Here is a 24,475-nt window from a genome sequence, read left to right as displayed (position 1 = left end):
CTTGGTAACTGCTGCTTCACCCAGACACACAATCTAATTCTACTTCAGAAAATAATTTCCCAAAAATGTAATCATACTTGCTTTTTCAAAATATTGATTGCTTTTCAAGTACATCACAAGCATCTCATTAGGAAAGGCAATGTTTTGAACATTCTTAAAGTCTGCAAGCCAGACCATAGTTGCCTCTAAAAACAAAACAACTTTTTCCCTTTCTCTAAGAAATCAAGATAGAAAAGGACAACTTCAATATAAAACCACAGTTTTAGAGTAATCTTCCAGGCCAGAAACACACATCTGTCTTCATAACTGTTAATCTCTAACTATTTTTAATTACCTGAGGAATCAATCTACTGAATTCTGAATGTGAAACATAAAATTCTGCATTAGTCATTTTGTATAAATCAACTATGTACCCTTACACAGGGTACTATGTACCCTTAAGGTCTAAGATATCCAGTGAACACTAACCTTGCCCTGGACACAGGAGTGTCTGCTCCAACAGATTCTGGGAATCTCAACTTTGTTATACTTGGAGAATCACCAGACAACAACAGAACCTGGGCTGACACCCCCACTGCTCGAGGCTCAGCCCTTTGTCCACTGAGAATATCCAAAATTGTCTGATGGGAGCACTTCACTGAATTTGAGGGGCACTTTTCACCCGATAAATACTTCTCTAGGTCTGCGTGCATGCAAGTGTGAATATGTTATAGTAAATGTACTATGAATGTTGCTCTCCTAAAATACTTAAATATGTATGCTAGGCCTGTAAATGAGTTACTGTTGTGCTGTAGTAAATTCTATATTAATTCTTTGTTAAATTGTTTAACTTAAGCTATCAATTAAGTGCTCTTAAACCTTTAGGCCAAAACTGTTGGTCAAGACTGGCTCCATTTAGCTGTGGCTCTGAACCTTGTGCCTAAATGGGAGGGTCTTCCTTATTCTTTTTTATCCTTACCCTAAATCTTTTCTTCCCCCCACTCCCCCTCCAGCCTCCTCATAGATAATTTTTGGGTTGACTTTTGGATTAGATGGATTGATTTTAGGTTTTAGTTGGATTTTTTCTCTGCGCTTTAGCCATCCAGTAAATAGTAGAGTGAGCTTTGGCAATGAACTTTTTCTTCCTTTCACTTTTATATTATATCTGCTTTTGCTAATACATATCAGTGATTCTATAAGCAACCTTAAAAACACTTATTCATTATATTTCTTGTTTAGCTACAGCAAAAAAAAAGAAGCCATAAATGTAGAGAAGGATAAATATAGTTTTATTAAGTGCAAAAGTGAAAAAAACCCACAGTATAAATTACTGAAATGACCCATTACCTCAAACCAACTATCATGTGAATTCACTTATACATGATGAGGCAAATCATTGCAACTACAGTGTATAAAAGTAATATTAGCAGTTCCTTTTCTCTATGGACTGGCAAACAAAAATCAGGCATCTCCAAGGTCTGATTAATGTCACTAATTCAGGATATAAGAGCAATAAGAACATCTGGCATTAGTATGAGTATGTATATCCTTAATTTCCCTTGTCCCTCTTTACCACTGATCCTTAATTTCCCTTGTCCCCCTTTACCATTGCATCATGGGCAGTGAGGATCATCTATAAAGTGATTGTGTCACGATACCTTTCTGTGCAAAAATACTTCCCCTTTCACAGATGTAATTCAACATGCATCTGCTTTGCTGGCATTCAAACAACTTGGGAGTTAATGCCATTTAGCTTTCAACTTCCTTATGTATAATCCTCTGTTATTCTGTAAAATTTCAGGGCAGTAAAATTCTGTACGGTGTCACAGGCTTTAGGGTACAATCTTTATGAGGTGTAGCAGGTATATGCAGTCACATTGTCTCTCCAAGCTGAGGTGAGGGGGCATCCATGGCAAATTCAATTTCACTTTATAGTAGCTGATTCTCATAGAGGGTAGGCTTGGTCCAGAGCTGTTAACAAACCATGAGCACCATCCATAGTAGCATATGTAGTAAAACACATTTGCCCTTTAATTTGTTAGGCAATACATTGACAACAGTGTATTAAAAACTACATGGCCAAGGAGAAAGTTTAATACCTCAGTTAAGTATTAGGAAAGTAACTAATATTTCTGTAAGATGTTTGGCCAGAAAATTGATGTGCCTAGTATGTCTTATGGCAGTTCTGTACTGACAAAGAATGTCAAAACTTATCTGTGACTAAGAAACACAGGAAACACTGGTACAGAAGAACTGAAAATTGCGAAAAATTTGAGATTTGGAATGGAAAGGCACGCATCTGCAGAGGAGAAATCTTCTTCAGTAAAATCTTACACCAGGGAATGGCTTTTGCCTATGAACAACATTTGCATAGTTCCTTAGTTGTCCGACAGAAAGGAGACCGCCTAGAACTGATCTGAAGGTCACTACGGATGTTTGCCTTCCATCTACCTGTTAACCTGACAACAATGTTGTCTCCATTTTAGAAATCTATACTTAGCTTTTTCTTTTACCTAAACATCTTCCAGAAACTATGCATGATTAAAGGATATTTGACAAACAATGTTTCATTCCCATGAAACTTGAGACATTATCAGTGTCACCAAACACCCCGTGTTTTCAAGCACACTGAGAAGGTAATGGAGCTCCTCCACCTCTGTGAATTAAGTGTCACTGTAAAAGAGATGCCTTCTCAAAATCAGCAGTAATGGCATGCAAGGCAATGACAAGAGTGGGCAGAGCCTTGATGATTTCCTAAAAGCCTGACAAAAGATCTTCCAAAATGATTTTCCCTTGACTTCTCCCCACTGATGCTAGGAGGAAAGATGGTTCCATTTTATCCAGGAATTTATGTCAGATTGGTAACTTCTGTCAGGCAGCTAATAATAAGGGAGAATTAGCATAGTTTTCGATAGCTCTTCTAACAATGTTTTAAAAAACAATATTAAGACAAGAATTCCAAAGGATTAGGAGTCTATATACACACCAAAGACCTCATTTTCAACTAAATCCCCTACATGCAATGGCTGAAGGTAGCTCAGGATACAACAGAATCATGGAACGTGTCTGTTTGGAAGGGACAACAGTGGGACATCTGGTCTGACCTCCTGCTCAAGCAGGGTCATCCCAGAGCACATTGCACAGAATTATGTCCAGTCAGTTCTTGATTATCTCCATTGAGGGAGACTCCACAACCTCACTGAGAAATTGATTCCAGTGTGATATCAATTAATAAAATCCATTAATAAAATACTATTTTTTCTATCCCACCCCCCTCTTGCCCCTGTCAAAACGAGCATTTGCAATCTTAGTGAAATAGGATGTAAACAGTCTTTACCATTCCTTCAAATGACTCCCAGTTGTACACCATGTACAATTCAGTAGTAAATACTGTTAAACCATCCCAAAAAAAACTGCCCTACTTTTTCTAACCTCCCTTTTCTCTGTTGGCTTGGGTTTTTTCCTACTTGATGTTGCCCAAAGCCTGCATGACAAGCTCTTTAAGGCAGGAGCTGTGTGGGTCTACTTACAATCCTTAGAAAATACCAAAATACAAAACAAGGAGTATCTAAATAATAATAAGAGATTGCAATAACTGATTTATTTATTGAAGGGTCTAAAAAGTATATGGAAGTAAAAATAGTATCATTCTACATCACTGAAAATCATTAAAAAAAATATTTTTCATCATGCTTTATGCCATGTGGTAAGTCCTAAGCAGAATGAAACTTCTGCACCCTCTGCAGATTGCTGAAGAAACCTTCTCTGGGATAGGATTTATTGGTTGGGATTAACATCATCCTGGCCACTGCAGTAACTTCTGTATTCTTCTCAGACCTCAGAGCTGGCCTCTTAATCAACTATTTCTCAAAATATTAGTTTACTAGTTCTATTAGTTAGAAAAACACACAGTTTTCTGCTACATCTTCTGTCTCCAGAATTGTTATAAAATTGCATTAAAGTCAGAGCCTTCAGTCCAGGGTTGAGAAGCTTCTGAGCGTAAGTCAAGATTACTATAGTGCCCTTTGGTCTTTGTCTTGATAGGCTTTGCTGGCATCAGGTACCGAAGGTTCTTCCAAAATCTGGAATTCATGGGAAGAGATTTATCTTTTTTCCATTTCACCATCCTCTTTGATGGCAAAAGTGACAGTGATTCTGGCAAGAAATTGTAGTCACTTATAGGCATATATTCAATTAATATGATCTTAGTTTTTCTTTCAACTAGAGCTTTATGCAGTCCACTCTCAAGTTCATATATGGCTCTGTCAGAAACGTAGTTCTGGCTCAGTATAATGATTAATCTTCTGCTTTTATCAATGAATGAATGGATATCATCAACAAACGCTGCAAATTAAAGATAAATTTATTGTTATATTAAATGGAAACGATAAGGACTGAATCACTTATCTTTTAAATACACATATATACCAAAAATGTCCCTCTTATAAAGTGACAGCATGTAAGCATCCTGTCCTTATGAAGAGATGAATATGTATCAAAAATTAGGAGTCTCTGAAAAGTAAGTCAGGTATGGTCAAAGTTGGTTCTCTAGAGCAGACATAAACCTACTTATAATCTCCATCTACCCTAGACTGCTGTCTGGCAGTAGTGACATGGACAGAAGGCAACAGCAAAATTAACTTTCCCCCAACCAGACACCTCCTTGCCCTTTCCTAATAGATACCATTGGAGTGATTCCACAGAAAGGCATAAACAGCAACTTCTCTCCAAGTATTCTGTAACCTTGGGGTTACACCTTCCTTTATGACACCAAACACCCAAATTTATTTCCAAAAATCCAGGGCTGAGAAGACCAGCATGTGATGACAGAAAGAGTTCCAACTGTGTTTTAGATTGATAATTTTTGGTATGAAAATTGATGAATTAAAGTGAATGGTGATACCCTTTAAATATCACCATTTAATATCACCAAATTGAATTTTCATGCACAGCTTCCAGTGCTTGTTTAATCACCATGGGACAAAGTCTCCACAAACCACAGATCTAGAAGATGTGACTTGTAGAGAAAGGCAAAGCAAACTGCAGAACTAACCTAATGAAGAGCAAACTGAGTTACCCCCAGTTTTCTGGAGGCTGACAAGGGTATTACAACACCAAAGGCTCCTCTGCAAAAAAGGAAATATTCTATTTTACATGTTCACAATGGATCAGACCAGAGAAAAGGAAATAAGCTAAAACTATCGAAAGAATCAGACTGCAAACTTCAGTAAACAATTCTTTAATACTTAAAGAAAGAGAATAGGTAATAAAAAAGGGCTTGGAAGAGCTGTAGCTCCTTTCAGGTTAGAAAATTTTTTCAGGACAAGATCCTGCTTAATGAAGAAAGCTAACTGATCTTACTGTTCTGCGGTTTGAACAATGAAATTTTATTCCTCAGCTGTATCCTTGGACTAAACAGAAATTCAAAGTACCTTTTATTCAAGCAAAAGGCAGATGCCAGATACATCCATAGGCCAAACAAAATTCCATTTTTTATTTCTATTTTGTTATGCACCCGTTTCATTCAGAAAATGGTTTCAACCATCACACTGAAGATATGGCAAATATAAAAGTTACCTATGAATAACTAGTACCAGAGTCATCAGCTGCTCTGTGCAATAAATGTGAGTTCATTCACTGGCCCTCAGCAAAAGCAGAGCAAAAGCACTATTACTGGGAAATATCTGATATCTTCTGTCCTCATCTAAACCTTCTTGATGCTTGCTCTTTGATATTTTCATCTTGATTCTTTGTAATTAGTGATTTACGTGTGCATGTGTATGTAAGTGTATATGAATTCATACATATAACTATAAAACATGTGAAATGTTTGCAACCAAACTTTGCATGAACACAGTCCAGATTAAATGAAAAATATAACTTTTCAATGCACAACATGTGACAGAATTCCTTCTAATTATAGACTTCTACCTTTATGGGAAAACAATGAGCCTATTTAATGACAAGAATATTCAATACACTTACCTCCTCCAGGGAATACATCCCTCTCAAATATACATAACTTGTACCCAAAGTTTTCTTCTAATATCATGGGCAGTATCTTCAAAGCAAATTCTCTCTCTTCTTCAGTAGGAGAAACACAGTCTTTCAGATACGACACAAATGCATCATATTCTTTCCCATCTGAAAATAAATTAACAATTGCTGTCTTGTTATCAACCATTAGAAATCCAGTATCTGATTCACCATTCCCATTTTCAAACTTAGTGTCTCGACAGTAAAGCATCAAGAAATCCCTGATTTTTCTTCTGAAGAATCTGAAGAGTCTTCAAACACTTTTCATCAGATTCAAAAAATGTCCTGAAAAAATTTAAGGTTGATACAAAAGATTCTGATTGCACTTGAAAAATACTTGAAAATATTTTCTTTCTACATTAAGGTGCTTTTAAAATAAAATCAGATTAATTTAACCAATTAGTGACACATCTGTGAAAATCAAGATATGAAGGGAAGCAAAAAATATGTCTGTAGCCTGAAAAAATTGTTATTTAAGTGATACTGCAGATTTCAACATTTATTGTACACTGTGTATACAAAGAGTATCAAGTGGAATGGGTATCAGCAAGAGAGAACAAACCAGTTAATTATTTTTGTCATGAGACTATGCTACGTCTGGTCATGGTTGGAGCACTAATTTGCAAACAGAAAATCAAAGACCAGTCCAGAGGCCAGGTCCACCACACTGCCACAGAGCAACTATCAAGGTCGATACACTAGAACACGTGGCTTTGTTTCTTAAACTGCCCTATTTTTCTTCCCTTTCTGAATACTTTACTGCATGTAGTTTATAAGAGAAAGTATAAAGTAAACTCCATGAAACCCCACACCTGGATACTAGCCAATGGATTTCCTACTCCCCAAGAGGCAGCTCCTGCAGGGCAGTATAGTTCAGGTTCTCAGAGATTCTCCCTGAGTGAAAGTCACTGTGGTAACTGATATCAACAAATAGGTAATAACATTGCCAGGCATAAATGACATCCACCCATTACCAAAAAATCTCCAACAACTGCAGTTCATTCAAGTTATATTCAAGCTGATTTAGAGACGAAGGAAGGCCAAGAAAATCAGACCTATATATACAGCAAGTTTATACCACAATTTTTATAAAAATAATTCTTAAAATTGAGTAGCTGTTGGATTTGCTTGTTGTGAAGGCCACAGAGCTGCTGCCTGGTAAGATACTGGTAATGTGCACTTCCACTCATGCTTAAGTGCATTTATAAACATGCAATGGCCTCTACAGTCAAGGAAACATTTTAAGCTTCACCCTACTGAAGGGCACCAGTGAGGTGAAAACAAACTTGCGTCAGTCTGCCCATCTGAAAATTTCAGTGTTCATCCTCTTCATGGATACATAACTGAAAATCTGTCCATCCTTATCAACTTTTGTGATGAAGAATATAGCAGAACAGAGCTCATCACCATCATCCTACCACATTCCTTCCATTGCCTGCTCCAGAGGCAGCTTCTTCACTGTGTTTATGTTTTCATTGCCACACATATACACAAGCACACATTAGCACCTGACCATCAAGTTCTCTTTTATATATTCTTTGTTTCTTCTCACACTGCTCCCATATTTAAGATAATTTTTTTGTCTTCATCAAAGCTGATTACTTCATAGAGCCTGACAGAAAATATTCTTCATCAATATGCTTATTTCAGTGTCAGCATTAGCAACGTCATACCTTCAGCAGTATCATCTCTCCTGCATATATTTCTGTAAAACAGAACGAAATCGACCCTAAACATCACAAACACAAACACCACAGCTACAGCAACAAGTGGAAATAGCAGAGCAAGAACCATTCCAGTAGTAAATACATGCACTGGCAAGTCTTGAATCTTCCCTGTAAAAGAGGAAAAAAGCAAAATACAGCCTTAAAAAAGAGTATTATATGACAAGATTATGTATCAAATACTAATGCTAAAAATCACTTCAAAAAAATCACAGTGTTGATGGGAATCCTTTCCTGCTAATGCTTCAAGCACTGGTCCTAAGATAAACTACAAAACATGTTTTACTGTAAAAAACAGGAGAAACAATCTTGGACGCAATCACATACAGTTCATTTATGTGTGTGCAGAGTACGTGAGATCAAGACTGACATTACAGATCCTCATAGATGTACAGCATCCCCAAATGATGGTCACTCAATTTTGTGGAGAGTTTTCTTCAGGTTTTTTTATTATTTCCTCTTATTATCTACCATTCACCTCTCTCTCAGTCCCATCCATAAGTCCTTAATGTCCTATTTAATCTCTTTGGACAAGATACTTTTGCCTTTTTTTTTTTTTCCTCTAGTCTCTTTCAAGCCTTTCTTCATTACTATTATTATTTATTATTATTATTATTATTACTATTAATTATTATTAATAATCCTTGAGGATTTTAGTTCCAAATACAGATTTTTAACACTTAAATCTTTGTGAAGATATTCTCAAGACATGCTCATTGTAATCTGTATTTCTTTTGCTTTGCACTCCTGTCCCTGTCTGTGAGCAGGAGGAATCACCCAGGGGTTGTTAGGTCCAGCACAAGATGTGTGAGGACCTTTCAAAGCAGACAGTATTTGGAGCGGTGTTTTGAAATGCCCTCAGGGTTGAGAAGGCTGATTAATAAATTACTTCTAGATGATGTCATACCTTTCTTCAATTTTACTATTTTTATCTGTGTGGTTTCATCAGCTTGCAACATGCAGGTGAAATTATGATGCATGTCCTCATCTCTTACTTTTTTAATCCGTAGTAGTCTTGTGATATAGAACTTGTTTCCCAACCTGCAACAAGGAATGGTGTTAGCCACACTATCTGTACAGAAACCCACAACCCCCGAGAGGCAGATTTTTAGGAACAGTTCTAGAGAAAACCATCAGACTGTGGTTTTTAGTGAATTTGCAGTTCCACAAAGTGTAGGACATTACCACATACTAAATACGGCATTTTCAGGAAACTTACTGTAGTTTTTTGAGTTCTTCTTCACATATTGAAGGTTCATTCTCAGGGATACCTGTGCATTGTTCTGGAAATGTTTGGTTAATTAACCAGTAGAGGCTGGCATCTTCTTGCATATAATAACCCAAGGAACCTGTGCAATTGAATATCTCTTCTTTACCTACAAAAAAAGGCATAACATGGGAAGATTTAGTGAGAAGTAGGATTCATGTACACAGCACAGTGAAGTGTCAGCTTTCCAGGAAACATGTCCTATAAGCTGTGCTCCTTTCTGAATTGTGTAGCCCCTGCTCAATGTCTTGTTACACCTGCACTGGTGGTGACCTCAGCAATCATGCACTGCTGCAGAGTGACAGTCATCCACTGTTTCTTTCAGATAAATCATCACAGCCAGGTGGGTTTAAATAGACCTGAAAATTTCAGGCTTTAGAGAACTAAAGGGAATTGGAGTTGATGATCCTTATGGCCTCCTACTTGAGATATTCTATGATTCTATAAACCAGACTGATTCTATAAAACAGTTATGCAGGCTGAGAACAGAAGAAGAAAACCTATCACCAGTGCTCCAGGACCAGGTAAAAGTAAGTAACTGGTAAGGGGAATTACAAGCAACTAATTATAATAGGGAAACTATATGATTACTCAACAAAACCAAAGCCCCTGCTGAACATGCACAGAACAAATTCTTATCTCAGTATTACAACTGGAAATTCCTGAATACATGAACAAATCATTTACTCAGTCAGCTACTTGTCCTATTTCAAAGCACTAAGTGTAACTGACAGGAACCACCCCACAAAGTTCCAGTAGTTTGAAGAAATTGCAAAACTAAAAGGACAACTCTGCACTTGGAAAAAATAAGGGCAGAAGACTACAGCTCTGGAGTGTGAGATTTTTAAAACTCTGTCATGGGAAGCTTGACCTGAAGTTAGCTGCAACCACAGTTTCTAGGCTATTGCAGTATCATTACCAGGGAATACATCCAGAATGCTCTTTATTAAGCCAGGAAAAATGTGTGTTAGTCCTTCTTCAGACCATCATGCATAAATACTTTCCAGTCAGCAAGGCCTACCCAGCAATTTTCTAAGAGCACATGAAGCTGATTTCTCAAGACTCATCAGATACTTCTAGAACCTTCAAAGCAAGATCCAGCTGAAAAACTGTCCATCACAGATTCAGATCTTAGAAATCCAAATTAGAGCTGCACAGACCTAACCTAGTATCATTTGCCTTGCAACTCTAGCATTTCCACCACACACAACAGCTATTTGGAGGCAAATATCATAGAACACCATCCTAAGCAATGACAGGTTTAAAAGATGGTGGACCGAGCTCATTCTGCATTCCCTTCAGTCTCCCCCATGCCATCTATCTCATCACTTAGCAGGTAGTTCAATGACCTTATCAAATGATCTTATCAAGGCAGGTAAAGGATGGAAGACAGGTAGATTGTAAGCATTTGATGCCAAACCCTGCTAACTCCTAAGAGCTGGGACAAGCACAGTAATGAGGAGGAAATGTGCAGGAAGGGCATTCTGGGCGGTTGGAAGGTGTCAGGCATAATAGGATTGGGAAAATAACTTACCAAGCAGTATTGGTAGGAAGGAAGGAAAATTAGCATCCGAGGTCCTAGATTAGTAAATGAGATACAGGTATGAGCCACAGAGGAAGACTTTGAAAGGAAGAATTAGGTAACCAGAAGAGAGAGAAGCCCCCAAGCAAGGGGAGAGAAGAGGACATGAAAAAGTCTGGTAAATTTCTGTTTTAAAAAGTTAATTACAGCCTCAATCACAATATCCTGGATCCTGTCCAAGACTGTGAGAAGCCTGCAGATCATTTTATCTAACCTACTTCCAGCTAGAAGCACAGATAAGATCTCTTGACAGTACAGATATACATGCACACATTGCCAGGACTGTCACACCTCACACTCCTCATTTCCCTGAAGAATAACATTCTCAACCACATCAGGTATCAGTGGGATTACTCATTACTGCTGTTCACCGAGTAAACCATACATCTTTTACACATTGCTTCATGGCGTTTTCTCTCTACAAAAGAAAGCCACGGAGAGATGTTTTATCACCACCACCACCTTCTCTTTCAGGTTGTAGCAGAAACTTCAGCTTCTGCCTCTGAAAGGGTACATTTAGTGCACGTGTGTATCAGCCACTAGGCAAAATATTATCAGATGTGAGGTTAGACCACATACAGGATGATGCATAGACAATTAGTTTAATTATACTTATCCAGACCATCAGCCATAAAGAAATCAGAACAAAAGCATGTAGGTGGAGTCATTACCTCAAAGATTTCTGTATTAATTTCATACCTATTTCTGTTTCAATCACTTCATGATGTCCAACTATCTCCAAAGTGAAAGCCTCTGGTGCATCTAAAATAAAAGTATTGAAGTAATGCCTCACTTACATTCTTCCACAGTAGAAGTCACATAATTGCTCAATATATAAAATTAATCACAAACATTCCATTAAATTCACAGACCAATATCTGGATTCTGGTGTTACTGAGTAGCTTAGAACCCAGGAGGTATTTTTGAATTTTTTTCACATATATATATATACACACAGAGTACAATTTAAGTTTGTATGACTTACTTAGAGCAGCTATTTTGACAAAAAAATAAATAAAAAAAAAAAAAAAAACAACTGCAGGGAAAACTTACTAAATACATTTTCCAAAATTGGTAATATTTCATCTTAACTTCTGCTTTTTTACTTCTCAAATTATTCTGAAGTGGTTCAGATTTGGTCACCCTGGTATATATTATCAAATGAGAACTGCAATTAAAAATCTCCTAAGTAAAGTGAACCAAAAAGTATGCTTCAAAATTTTAGAAAGCTTTCTTACCTTCTTCTACTACAAGTTTAATTGTATTTGTGTTGTGGTATATCGCTCCTTCATGACTGATTAAAATTTTACAGGTATATATCCCAGAGTTTTGCACTGTTAAGGTTCTAAAATTTAGTTCCCTCTCTGTTTCATGTTCATAATTCTTACAGTCCTGCATCAACAAAACCAGAAAATACTATTCTGCAGCAAACATGCATTCAAAACATTAAAGAAATCAAGATATTTTTTTTTTTAACAAAGTGTCACCATCACCTTTTCACTATCTCAATGATGTGTCTGACCCAAAAGAGGTGCCGGCCCAATTTTCACTCATGGCCACTTATATGCAACATTTGAACATTTAACCCATTAGAAGTTGAGAACACTGCAATTGAGGAAAACACAATAATCTGCGGCCCTATCCATCAATGGTCCCATCGTCCCAGGTCCCAAAAGACTAAACAGTAAGGCTGTAGCTCATTCTTGCCAGGCTACTCCAGATGCCTGTATAAATCAGTCAAAATCCCTTCCTGAAACTGATGGATCTTGGGGTGAATAGGATCTGTTACTCCAACCAGGAGACCTGAGAAGAATAAGGAGCTCACCCCAAAGAGATGATTTGCCAAAAATGAACAGAACTGGATCTAGTACACACTTAAAAACTGTTCAGAAACAGCAGAATTGAAAAGTTTGCAATTACTTTACAAGTACATGTCAACTGTAAAATAAAAATCTTGGCATCTCATTTAGCATCAGTACAATATCTGTATCAGCAAAGCAGCAGCTGGCTAAACCAGCTGCTGCCAAAATCAGCAAACAGACATGCACATCAGATATTTCATCATTCCAAACTACTAGTTTAATAATTTCTGAAACAGGTATATTTTTTTTACAAATTGGAAAGCAGACAAAAGCTTTGTTTTTTGTATCTGTCTGTTTTCCCCCCTAATCTCATGAGAAATTAAGGCTTTACAATGTTTGTAGATAATTCTAAAAATTTGTTTGCAATTAATATTTCCCTGCAATCATTTGTTTCTACAGCCAAAGACTGGAGTGACACTGTTTCAGTAATTACCTTATACCATGTTATGCTGTCATTTTCATAGACAGACAAATCGCTGCATTTCAGTGAATGACCAGTTCCAGCACTTTTAATTTCTGTAGTTAAATGATTTTCATTGAAACAGCTGCTTTTATTTCTTTCAAGTACATTCAATGTCCACTTTTGAATTGTGATATTTTGTTTTCCATTGCTAAGAAAAAAAATATAGCAAAATCAGTTTTAGGAGCTTTCTAAAAATAATGCAGCTTGGTGAGTTACAAAATAAAAATAAATTCTAAATACATTTGTTAGGTAAAAGGTACATCTACAGTGACCCAATTATTTTTATTTCCCTTTATCACTTTCCCACTCCCAAATAAGCATAATTTCCTTTAACCAAACAGGTTACCTAAACTAAATGCATGATTACAAAACATTTGACAATACAATTATATCTATGGAATATGACAATATATGCTACATTGACCTGAACAAGGGTGCAACAATCTGTGACATCATCCCTAGTTACATGAGAGCATCAAAGAATTTTGGACCTTGAATCAGCTGAAGATTTTGCAGGTTTAATTTCCTATGTGTTGCTAAGATTAAAAACCATGACAGAAAAATATATTTGTAAAATTAGAAATAAGATAGGCAAGTTTGGTATTGCTCACAAAGCAATATTGATCAATTATTGATTGTTTGATACTCTGCAGGTATTTTGGAATATTTTGGAATACTTTGGAATCAAATGGTATTTTGGAAAAAAAATCTAAATTCCATAAGTCTCATGAATTATAGCATCATTTATGGATTCAAGCATGTCTGCAAAATAAGGCACTTTGGAAAGGATGCATCTCTCTGACTGCACTGATCAGAGATCTGTAGCAGTTGAGCACTTCAGACTGACTGAAAAAAGTCAGGAACTATCACTTCTGCAGCAGAGTCATCACATTCCATGCAGTGTCTATACAAGAATACATGAATATGCTCCAAAAATGCCTCTTTTGTATATCTAGGAGCTGATCATTGTCATTTAGATATCTACTAGGTTGTCTCCATAAATTCCTTGAAAGAATCAGATTATAACTGTAATTTCACTGTTTGATATACCCAAATACATGACTACCAAGGGAAAGGAAACTGAAGGACTTTCATTTGGCAAAGTTAGAGCTTAAGAGAAAGCCATATGCCACTGTCAGTTAGTGGGTGAGATTCTGTCAGTTAATGGGTGGAATTTTGCAATTAGTGCATGGAGCTCTCATTTGTTTTCTGAACAAGCAGGGCCTGACAAAGGAAAAGCAGCAATCACAGAGCACTTCCCTCCAATTTCAGTCATATCTTCATAAATATGTTTGAAGCTTTCTGCTTCTAAAAAAAGAAAAATAAATTTCTTCCAGAACAGAAGTCAAGAATTGTTTAAATGAGACAGTCCAAGAGGACAAAGGAGTTGGAATGGAGAAGCAGCCCTGGTGAGTACATCAGCTTAAACACATTCTTGACATGTCTTTTGAGTGTACAAGATTCAGAAGAGCTATTAGGACATCATTTTAAGGATGAATTTAGACCAAGTCTTGGATTGTTTCTTTTCTGCTTTTTAAGCTCCCCAAACAAATGTATTTATGCTTACCCTCTTTGCATTGTACCCCTTTTTTAAGCTACACAGGTTCTCTACCCACTTGAGATGTTCATGACTCCTAATTGTAATTGACTCTCTAAAAACATGTAGTGGTTTTGGTAAATCAACTAACTATGCTGTCACAAACAGGAAAAGCCTTACCAAAGCTTTTCCATCAGAGACGAGCTCATGTGAGTATTCACGTTGGGTGGAGCTCTTCTCACCTATTCTTCAGCATCTTATTTACCCATTTAAATCAGAGCTACTAATCACAGTCAGCAGTGGGACCACAGTCAGAAGTCACCGTGTCACAGTGCAGTTTATACAACCTATTTTATATATTTTGTTTTGGACAGGATCACCTGTGACCCAGAATGGCCTCTCGCTCCCTTACAGTAACCAAGATAAATTTAGGTGTGGACATAAACATTAATTCCAATTAATTCCACGGAGTCTGTGTGTTTCTTTAGACATCACTCTACTAATCTGAATACTGTTAGAGAATTAATTACAGATCTAGCCATGAAATGCAAATGATTTTACTCTCCAGATTCAGCAGATGAAAGAAAAGGGTCCATAAAGCCACATGTTCTCCCCAGCACTGTTACTCCACAGAGGCTTTCTTCTGTGATCCTATTTGGGGAAAACACTTGAACTGGATCAAGATATTCTACCTGATGAGCCAAAATCTGGCAAGGAGAATGTCCCTGGAAAGCATTAAAACCATACCTGTGCAAATAAAGATGAATCTTTTGTACATAATTTCTAGTTGACTGCCATATAGCATGGTTTTCAACACACACATACACAAAACATTTAGTTGTATTTTTTAAACTGCTAGTGTCTGAATTGTTATATATTTTTACCCTGGTTTTCCCTTATTGGAGAGTCTTCAGTGATACTTTGTTGGGAAAAAAACATTTCTGGTTAAACAGCTTTTCAATCTGCCCCTCAACAAACCCACCAAGAAGGAACAACAAAATCCAGCTTGACTCAGAAGATGATACAGGGAAGTGAAAGACCTTACATAATATAAACCAAGCTTACTGGATACATAGCCAAATCTAAGTAATCCCTTAGCTATTTTTCTGCAACAAGCCAATGTTATCTCAATATTGCAATCTTCTGTAGAAACTGTCACCCTGCTTTCCAAATTGCAGTATTAAACTATATATGTGTGTTGCCACAGCTTTCAGTTGTTCTAAACATATTGAAAAATTGAGTAATATTTGGATTTTAAAATTTATTGTGTGTTTATTGTGGTTCTCTGTAGTTTTTTTATTTTTTCAGGAACTCCTAAGTTCTCTCAGTTTCAAGGTTACCAAAATAGAGCAACCCAATGACCTGCTTTTTTGTATTCTGTTTTTCTCTTTGACAACAACAGGATACAGGCTACAAAAAACCCCATACAAATTACAAATCTTTCCAAAGACCTGTGACACAGTTTTTGCTGCTTACCACACTGACTATAAGTACAATTTTTATTTTCAAGGATGTTGCTGAAGATGGACACATTCAGGCCTATAGGTGATGTCCATTGATTCCTGAATTTGTATCCTGAGTCTAGTGTAGTAACAAACACACGTGAGCATGTCAACACACATATATGCACACTTCAGCTATATGTGTCTCAGCAGGACACATCTGGTTAAAATATCATAAAAACGTCACTTTCACTACTTGCTTCTTGCATATTGTCATTGTAACACACCAGAAAAAAATCCTACATTTAATTAGTTTGCAAAATCTGTCAACATGTTGTCTGCTTTTCTTGAAAATCTGCAGTATATGTAATTCTCACATTGTTCCCTGAAACTGCCTAAATAGTTATAAGTATTCTGAAAATTATTTCCCATATAGCTTACAAATACCTATCTATAAACAGTTGAAAATTAAAAAGATAAATAAAAATCTACTTAGCATATCTTCTTTCAAAAGCAAAACTTTTAACCTACTATAAACACTCATAAATTAAAATAATTCCACTCGTATCATTCATATTAAATCTTAAACAAGTTCACAGCCCACAACTGTTCCCTACAGAAACTTCTAAAAATCCTCTGTCTCTGCAGAAAACAGTTTTTGAAATAATATCTGTATTTCCTGAAATGTAACTCATTTAATATGCCTGCCAACAGTGAGAACCATCATATAAATTAAGCCAAAGATCCCATAAAAATCCCATTTTAAAAAATCCCCTTATGCCTATTGTTCCAGCAGTGAGATCTGTGAAGAGTTCCCACAGGAGGATTGCAAGATTCTGGCATCATTCTGATCCTAACAGAAAATGAGTGTCAGTGTCATATGGGTCTAACAGAAAGAAATTTAAAAACTAAAAATAAAAAAGGACTTTTTTCCTCAAAAATACTTTCTTCCAAAACTGATTTTTAAAATGTAGCAGGTAACAAGGTAACATATTTCTAGAAGACAAGACAATAAAGGAGAAAATCAAAACTCTCAATTCCAAATGAATGCTTTGATGTAATCAAAACTTTTTTTTTTTAGTTTCTCTCTTAAGCAAATGAGTAAATCAAGTAATTTCATAAAGGATTCTGACATTTTTGTGTTTTCCAACAATTACTCATTTTAACAAACTTCGTTCTAATAGTTTTACTTCACTTCTTCTCTTGTCATCTCCTTCTTCTGTATGTAAGGCTGTTTCCTTCAGTTTTGAGATGTGCACTTTTTCATAGTAATTTTGTAGAATTCTTGTGATTTACTCTGGCTTTACTGTTATTACCCCAAGTCCTTAAAGTAATCAGAAAACCACAATGATCATGAATTAAGGCTGGGTTTATCACAGCTCTCTTCTCTTTTGCCCTGTATTTTAGACTCATTATGGCAGTCTCCTTCAGTAGCCTGGCAATTCAGGTATGATCTCCACCTAGCTTTTCCCATCCCAAAATTAGTCAGCCTGCATTTTTTTGACACTTATTAGGTGGCACTGGAGTGAGTTTTTAGATTTAATAGCTTTTTTGTGAAGTGACCATACAGAAAACTGATCAACACAACAAAACAGCACAACAAACTACCATATTCATCATCCCTAAAGAAAATCCTCTTGAATTTAACATAGATTAATAAAATTTTTCTCAATATTTACCCTACAATTAAAAATATTTTGCATTTCATATACCATGAATCAGTACTTTTTAAAATAATATCAGTAAGAAAATAACAGTAATGATATATGAAAACAAAAATATGTTTTCAGCTTCCAAGTTGACTTGGAAGTTAACAATTGAAGTCTGTCTTAGAACTGTAAGCTATCAAACTTGAGTCTGCGGTATTTCTGGAAAAACATGGAGAGCATTTTTCAGTATCCACAGTCCCATATGCTTTATAAACCTGGGTAGAACTTTAAATATATTACTTGGAGAACAGCATAAATCATTACATGCAAGGTGATCTGCTTCAAATTAATCATTGCTTCAACTGTAAATGCTGAATTATGGGTTTAGTGCAAGTTAGTCATAAGAACTCCATGCAGCAAACCTTTGATTTAGTACCTTTCAAGGTGTTCCAATGAAGATTGACACCAAATAATGAGGGCTTGTCCTTGTCTCTCCTTTTAACCCATGGTGTTCTACAGCAGTAAGAAATCAAATCCAATTATTTCATTTGCTCTTTGAATGGCTCCATGCAGGCAAAGGTTTGCACAGCAAACAGAGTTCAGCTATGCTATGTTTAATCTTTACTATACAGTTAGATGATTTGGCAAGCCTCATAGCATGAGATCCACACAACACAGCAAGCAAGAACAAGTCTGGGGAAGAAGACAAGCAAACATTTCCTTTTTTTTGACAGTGGATGGAAGGGTGGCCTGACACTCATTTTTCTTAGGTAATTAATCACAAGCCAGCAAAAATGCTACCTGCCTTATCAAAAGGTTCACAGAACATTTAAAAGGCTGAAACTCCTTATAGATATTTATAAATATCACAAGTCTACTTTGATAGTTACTGTGAAATGAAGTGGGAAATGACACTGCAGTTAGAGCAGTTCCCTAAGCCCCTATTATATGGATGCCACTAGCTATAAAAAACACAACAAAGAAATTATCTTCATCATAGACATGTGCACAGGCAAGACATTTACCCACTGTGTTGTGTACTCACCTGTGAATGACAGAGTAATTCCCAGAGTCACTGAGTTCAGCTGGCCAAAACTCCAGAAAATTCATTTGTGAAACAATTCTGTGTGTATCCTTTATCAGTTGCTGCTTCCCAGCACTTTCTTTGTACCAGTTTATTGCATATGCTTCTTCCTGAAAATGTTCTTGCCTTGACTCAAGATAACAAAGGAAAAAATATTCCCCTTCTAGAACATCAATGGAGGCACGAAGGGGACACAGTTTCTCTTCAGAGAAAGGGGGAAAAGATATATTAGGAAGCCAAGTACTTATTTCAGAAAATTGCATTAGCCTGACTTTAAAGTGATTTGCTGTGCTGATTGTATTTTATAAAAAGATTTCTTTCAGCAAAATGGTTTGGCAGCATTTATTCATTTATTCCTGCAATAGTTACTAAAAAACTCAGTCTTTCCCAAGGCTTTATTCTATCTTACTAAAGCAACACCAAAAGGAAAATGAAGGACTGAAAATAAAAATACATTTCCCTATCTCTAGAATTCTTTCACGTGTTCCACAGTGTCAGAATCCCATTGGCTCAAAAGGCAGAATCTGGCCATACTCTACAGTAAAGAAACTGCCACAAATGGAAGAGGAAAGGAGAAATTAATATGGTTTCACTTGACAAATATGTTTGAGATAAAAGCAGATCCTATAAATTAACATTTGCATTTCCTTATCTTCTTAATTAAAAGAATCATTATGTAGATACATTTCTGAAAAACTTCAGATATCTTTGGACAACTGCCTTGGAATGAGATTATGTGTGTAAAATTTAGTCTTCAAGTCTGCCTTTCCAAACAAATTTCCCCAATTTACTTTTGCATACAGAAGTTATTAAAAGTATGGAAAAGGAACCATGATCGAGGATTAGGAGTCAAAAATAAAATCAGCCTTCAGTCTCTTTTTCTCCTGAGGTTCTCAGAGATTATTTTTGTTTAGCAACTACCACACTTGTGACCACACTTCTGAATGGCACAAAAAGAAGCAGGCTCTTTCTCTTGTTTGCTGTGTCTTTTCATATGGTTATGGTCACATACAACATCATCAGGTTTCTCCAGGTAGCATCCTTGCTTTTTCATTTCATATTTTCAGTGTTTAGGACCAAATTTCCCAAGTCTGGAGCTGGGCTGTAATTGCCAAACCTTTGAGATTTTGTTCTTGGCTGAAAAAAACAAAACTTGTCCTACTGCAAGCAACTGTCAAGAAGCTGGGACATATTTTGAATGTTCTATTATTGAATTGAAGACTTTTACTTACCAGTAGCCGATTCCATGACCAACATGACAAAAAAAATCATCAGAGTCATTTTCTTGAGTTACTTCTCACTTCTTCTCCAAAAAAAAAAAAGAGAAATTGAATTGTTCCTGCTTGTCTGAAAGTCTGCAAAAAAAAAAAACCCACAAGATTCACAGCTCACCACAAGTCCAGTGAAACAGATTCCTTTGAGCATGTGAGCAGTGTAACTATGCCTGCTGCTGAAGAGGGCTTTCCAAATGGGAAGCTAACATATTTTTATGATAACAGCTATTTTCATACATCAGGTAATGCATCTAGATTTTTTCTTTGCAATTTCATTTCAAATTCAGAAAGCACCTTAGGATTTCCTTGTTTCATTTTCTTATTTCATGGATGCATTTTGAAATATTACAAGAGCACTCAAATCCTGAGCCAGCAGATACCTACCAAAGGACAGGACAGTGGTTTTTTTTCTCCACAAAGAGAATAAACTTTGCAAGACTGGACCTTGTAGAAACAGCCAGTGGAAACTTCCCTTGCCTTCAATGAGAACAGCACAATGGTCTAAATTGAATATGTTGATGGCTAACTTTGAGCCTGTTGGAAAGCAATGGGACGTGTCATTTCTTTCACAGTTTGGTCTGTAGGGGCAATAAGCTCCAGCTGAAAGTTCTAACATTTCCCCTGAGGGGGAGGACAAGAAGCAGCCTATATTCAGTTGCTTCATGTGTAGTCAACTATTTCAAAGGCAAGTGAAAAACACCGCTAAGACTGGCTTGGAGCATATTCTGAGGTTCCTCAGAACAGCAGGTTAACTCACAATCAAAGACAGAGCTACTCCTGAGACTCAGCCTCTGTTTTGCTTACAAAACAGATAGGTGAGATACACAATCAGCTCAGTTCAACCCGAGTCCAAAACAGATAACCTTGCTTAGTGTGACCCAAACATGAATGGATAGATGAGACAAACACACGTCAGATGTATTTCAGAGATCTGAGAGACCTGCCAAAAAAAATCTCATTAGCAATCCATTTCTTTTTTATTGGGTAAACCTATTGCAATTTGAGAAAACACAAAGTTTAAGAGGCTGCCCTAAGATCTGGAGTCAGAAAGTTCCTTTGACCTGAAGAGATTGGAGGCAGGTGGCTACTGCAATTCCAGCAATATTCCAGGACACCAAACTGGGTAGCTGCCCTCCCTCTCTTACCTTTCTTCTCAGTTCTTTACAAGTGTGCCATCATCCCTTAAAGCACTGCAAGAAGATGAAGGAAGTGTTTCACATCCCTTTTTTAGATGGCCTGGTAGGCAGATCCAGATTTAGAAAGCTAAGAGAATCTGGATGCTGAATACTGCAACACAAAATTTCAGTTCCTTATTACACATGGAAATTCAAATGCATACATTTCATAAGGAAAGAAGGACCTCTCTCTTTAATTTATTGAATTTTGCTTTGCTTTTCTTTCCTATCACATTCAGAAGAAACACAGACTTTAGACAAGACTATGGTTCACCACATAAAGATAGAATCATTTAACACCAGATCTTTAATTCTAAATCCACTTCCTTTTTTTGGTATATCACATCAGCACACAGTGGAAGGCTGGATGAATGCACACAATATAACAGAAGTGACTTAGTAATGACCAAGTATGGGATTCATGACTACTAAAAATCAAGACACAAGACCTTAATCTTACCCTCTCATTGCTGCTGAACATGATCAATTTGTCTGAAATTGTTCTACTGTAGGCTAAAACATTTGAGCCATGCAGTTTGAGTATTCTTCAATGCAAAGTTAGGAGGGGAGAAAAATGTGAAAAAAAGAAAAGTGCTTTTAGGGAAAGTCAGCTAATCCAGAAAGAATCTTTGATAAACAGAATAAGATTGTTAATTTTCAGAAAAAAAATGAGACTTATTTTAAAGTAAAAGCAAAGATTGTCTTCCTAATAAAGGAGTACAGAAATACTAATGGACAGAACGCTAAGGCAGTAGAGGGAAATGACAGTTTCAATGAAAATTGATTAAATTATAAGTTGTCTATAAGGTTCAAAGTGACAACAGCTTTAAGCATTTTTTAAATGTTTTATACATGTTTAAAACAACTGATGGGGTTTTAATAATGAAATATGATCCTTAAAAATGCTTTGCCACTGTGACACCAACAAAAACTTCAAACAAAACCAAATTTTAAATTCTGTAAAGCACATTACCAATGTCTCATGAATTAAAAAATCGTGCACCATTAAAATTATTCCCCACTTTCTAGAATCACCACAAATTGGGCTGATACATAAAAGTTATTGATCCTCAATTTTGGACAAGTATCTAAGTTTGATCAACACTTTTGGAAAATTCAATTTGGTCCTGAAGGGCTGTGACTTCCTTTAAAAAAAAAAAAAAAAACAAAAACAAAAAAAAAACCCCAACAGATTCTTCTGAACGTGAGACTGTTCTAATCATCATTTTGAGGTCAAAGAAGGAAAGCACTAGTCTTTCCTCTTTAAGAATGCTTCTTAGAGAATTTAAGTATTTTTTCAATATTACCACACAGTGCCATAATTTGTGCAGCATTGATGAAGAAAACAAAAATATTTAACAAACAGTTGTTTTAACCATCCTAAATCCAAGCACCATTCTGCCAGGATTGCAGTTTCTTGGTAAAAATGAAAATCTGTCTTAATTTCAAAGAACATAAGTAAAGCTGTTTACTTACTATGCAAATCTTGCCAGGTGGAAAGTGGGCGGAGAGGGAGCCTTCCAAACTCCAGAGGGTTGCAATTTGAACTTACAACTCTTCTGAATCTCATTCATCACTGAAACAGAGAGTTTTCTCTCTCAGCAAGTGAGTCAATACATAGATATTTCAGCCTGAAAAACCTTCTGAAAAAGAAAAAGAGAACTGTTGATTGCAGGAAGGAAAACAGAAAAGGGAAATGTGAGAAATTAATTTCTGCTAGCATTAATGAAAAGTTAATAGCAAGTCCTTGATATTAATATTTTTTTTCCAAATGAGGCATTTGAGAGCTGATACCCAAATGTTTTAGGCATAATATTTTGCTCCTACCACTTACAGCAGTGCTGACGGAGCCTATCCTCTTCCAAAGCCACCCAGGTGCGAGGAAAAGGGCTGCGGACAGCGTGGAGACGGCGACAGGCGCTGTATGTTGAAATAAGCCGTTTTCAGGGCTAAACTGTTTATGCCAGCTGGGTAATAAGGAAAAAGTACAGCATGGGCCCTGCACAGAGGTGTCCAAGAGAGGTGACTCTGGGAGGGCCGGGCACTGCACGGACAGGGAAGCGCGGCTGGGTGGGACAGGGAGGGAGGACTGGGGAAGGGCAGGGCTGGGGACGGGCAGGGCTGGGGAAGGGCAGGGCTGGGGACGGGCAGGGCTGGGGAAGGGCAGGGCTGGGGACGGGCAGGGCTGGGGAAGGGCAGGGCTGGGGAAGGGCAGGGCTGGGGAAGGACAGGGTGCCCTGGAGAGGTCTCCGGCCAGCGAGAGGCCCCCGCACAGCCGCCGGGATGCCCTGAGCGGGGCAGGGCCGGGCTCCTCCGAGCGAGGGGAGCAGGAGGAGTCGGTGCCCAGCCCCGGCGCTCCCGTCCCGCTGTCCCCCCGCCCTGCCCTACCTGGCTGCAGCGCGGCAGGGCGGAGCGGAGCGGGGCTGCCCGGCCCGGACACCCAGAGGTGCGCCCCGCCAGCGCTGCGAGTGATGCTCGACTTTTTTAGCAGGCGGAGGGGGGTGGAGTGTGTGCACCTCTTCCCTCTCACAACCTTTCGGGGAAGAAAAGGCGTGAGGAGGTGATGTCTTCCGTCGTCTTTAGCCGAAACGCCTCTTCCTCCGCTTTTCCGCTCAATACACATTGCAGGACTCATTTCCAAGGAGTGTGCTGAGTATACGAAGTTTTAATTCTGCTACAGCTTCCTCCCCACATTGCTGCGTGGTTTGCGAGTGAGGACGTGCAAAGAGCTAACCCTGAAACGCTGGTATTCTGCAAAGACCTCAAAACACACACACACACACACACACACACACACACACACACACACAAATCCCGCCAAAAGGAATTACAAACTATGGTGTGCAGAAAAAAGAGATAAGGCAGCAAAAGATAAGTTTCCACACTGGTTTTATGAAAAATGTCCCCATTTCAATGCTTTTTTTTTTTCTGTGCTTCCAAGGGGAGAATAATGGAAATTTTCAGGACATTGCTGCAAAGTGAGTGCATGGTTTCACTTCTAAAGAAGCCATCATGTCATTAGTTGAGTTTGCTTGTTAGCCAAATGTTGGTATATTGGAACTGTGGTTCCTTCCACCAGTGGTTTCTGACAGGTATATTTCTTGTTTGAGTCCTGTTCCTAAGTAAATGAATGCTTGCCGTTGTTAATTCCATGAATGCTTTATCTGCTAAGTACTATGCAATGATTCACTATACTCTAAATAAAGTTAGTTTGATAACAGCAGGGAAAAAAATCATTCCCTCAGGAATTCTTTTATTTGCATATCACCCTTTTAATCTCCAGACATTTCCTTGGTGACAACTACATTTTGGGTTTTTTACCCAGGGCAACTGCTAATGCAAAAGTTCCCAATTTCAACAGGAGGGGACAGTTTGGAGGTAAAACGAGCAGGTTACAATTA

General features: G+C 37.4%; 1 protein-coding gene across 13 annotated transcripts; it reads right to left on the bottom strand.

The window, feature by feature from the left end:
- Positions 1–1,245: 1,245 nt before the first annotated feature.
- IL18R1 (interleukin 18 receptor 1) lies at positions 1,246–24,019 on the bottom strand. Of its 13 annotated transcripts, none has more exons than XM_072932809.1 (14): positions 23,463–24,019; positions 22,909–23,041; positions 22,551–22,717; positions 20,284–21,619; positions 19,858–19,980; positions 18,587–18,827; positions 12,884–13,061; positions 11,827–11,980; positions 11,288–11,350; positions 8,959–9,115; positions 8,647–8,780; positions 7,689–7,850; positions 5,965–6,123; positions 1,246–4,323 (listed from the first exon to the last, which is right to left on the bottom strand). In XM_072932809.1, exons 5-14 carry the CDS (start codon positions 19,904–19,906, stop codon positions 3,923–3,925), a joined length of 1,698 nt encoding a protein of 565 aa, XP_072788910.1. In that variant the 5' UTR covers positions 19,907–19,980; positions 20,284–21,619; positions 22,551–22,717; positions 22,909–23,041; positions 23,463–24,019; the 3' UTR covers positions 1,246–3,922. The 13 variants fall into 13 exon arrangements, with proteins under 13 accessions (XP_072788910.1, XP_072788920.1, XP_072788943.1 ...); XM_072932819.1 differs by having other exon boundaries at positions 22,909–22,994; XM_072932842.1 differs by having other exon boundaries at positions 22,551–22,650; positions 22,909–22,994.
- Positions 24,020–24,475: the final 456 nt, after the last annotated feature.

Source organism: Taeniopygia guttata, chromosome 1, assembly GCF_048771995.1.
Source record: "Taeniopygia guttata chromosome 1, bTaeGut7.mat, whole genome shotgun sequence".
In the NCBI taxonomy this organism is placed as follows: Eukaryota; Metazoa; Chordata; class Aves; order Passeriformes; family Estrildidae; genus Taeniopygia; species Taeniopygia guttata.
This window is presented reverse-complemented; position numbering and strand designations above follow the sequence as displayed.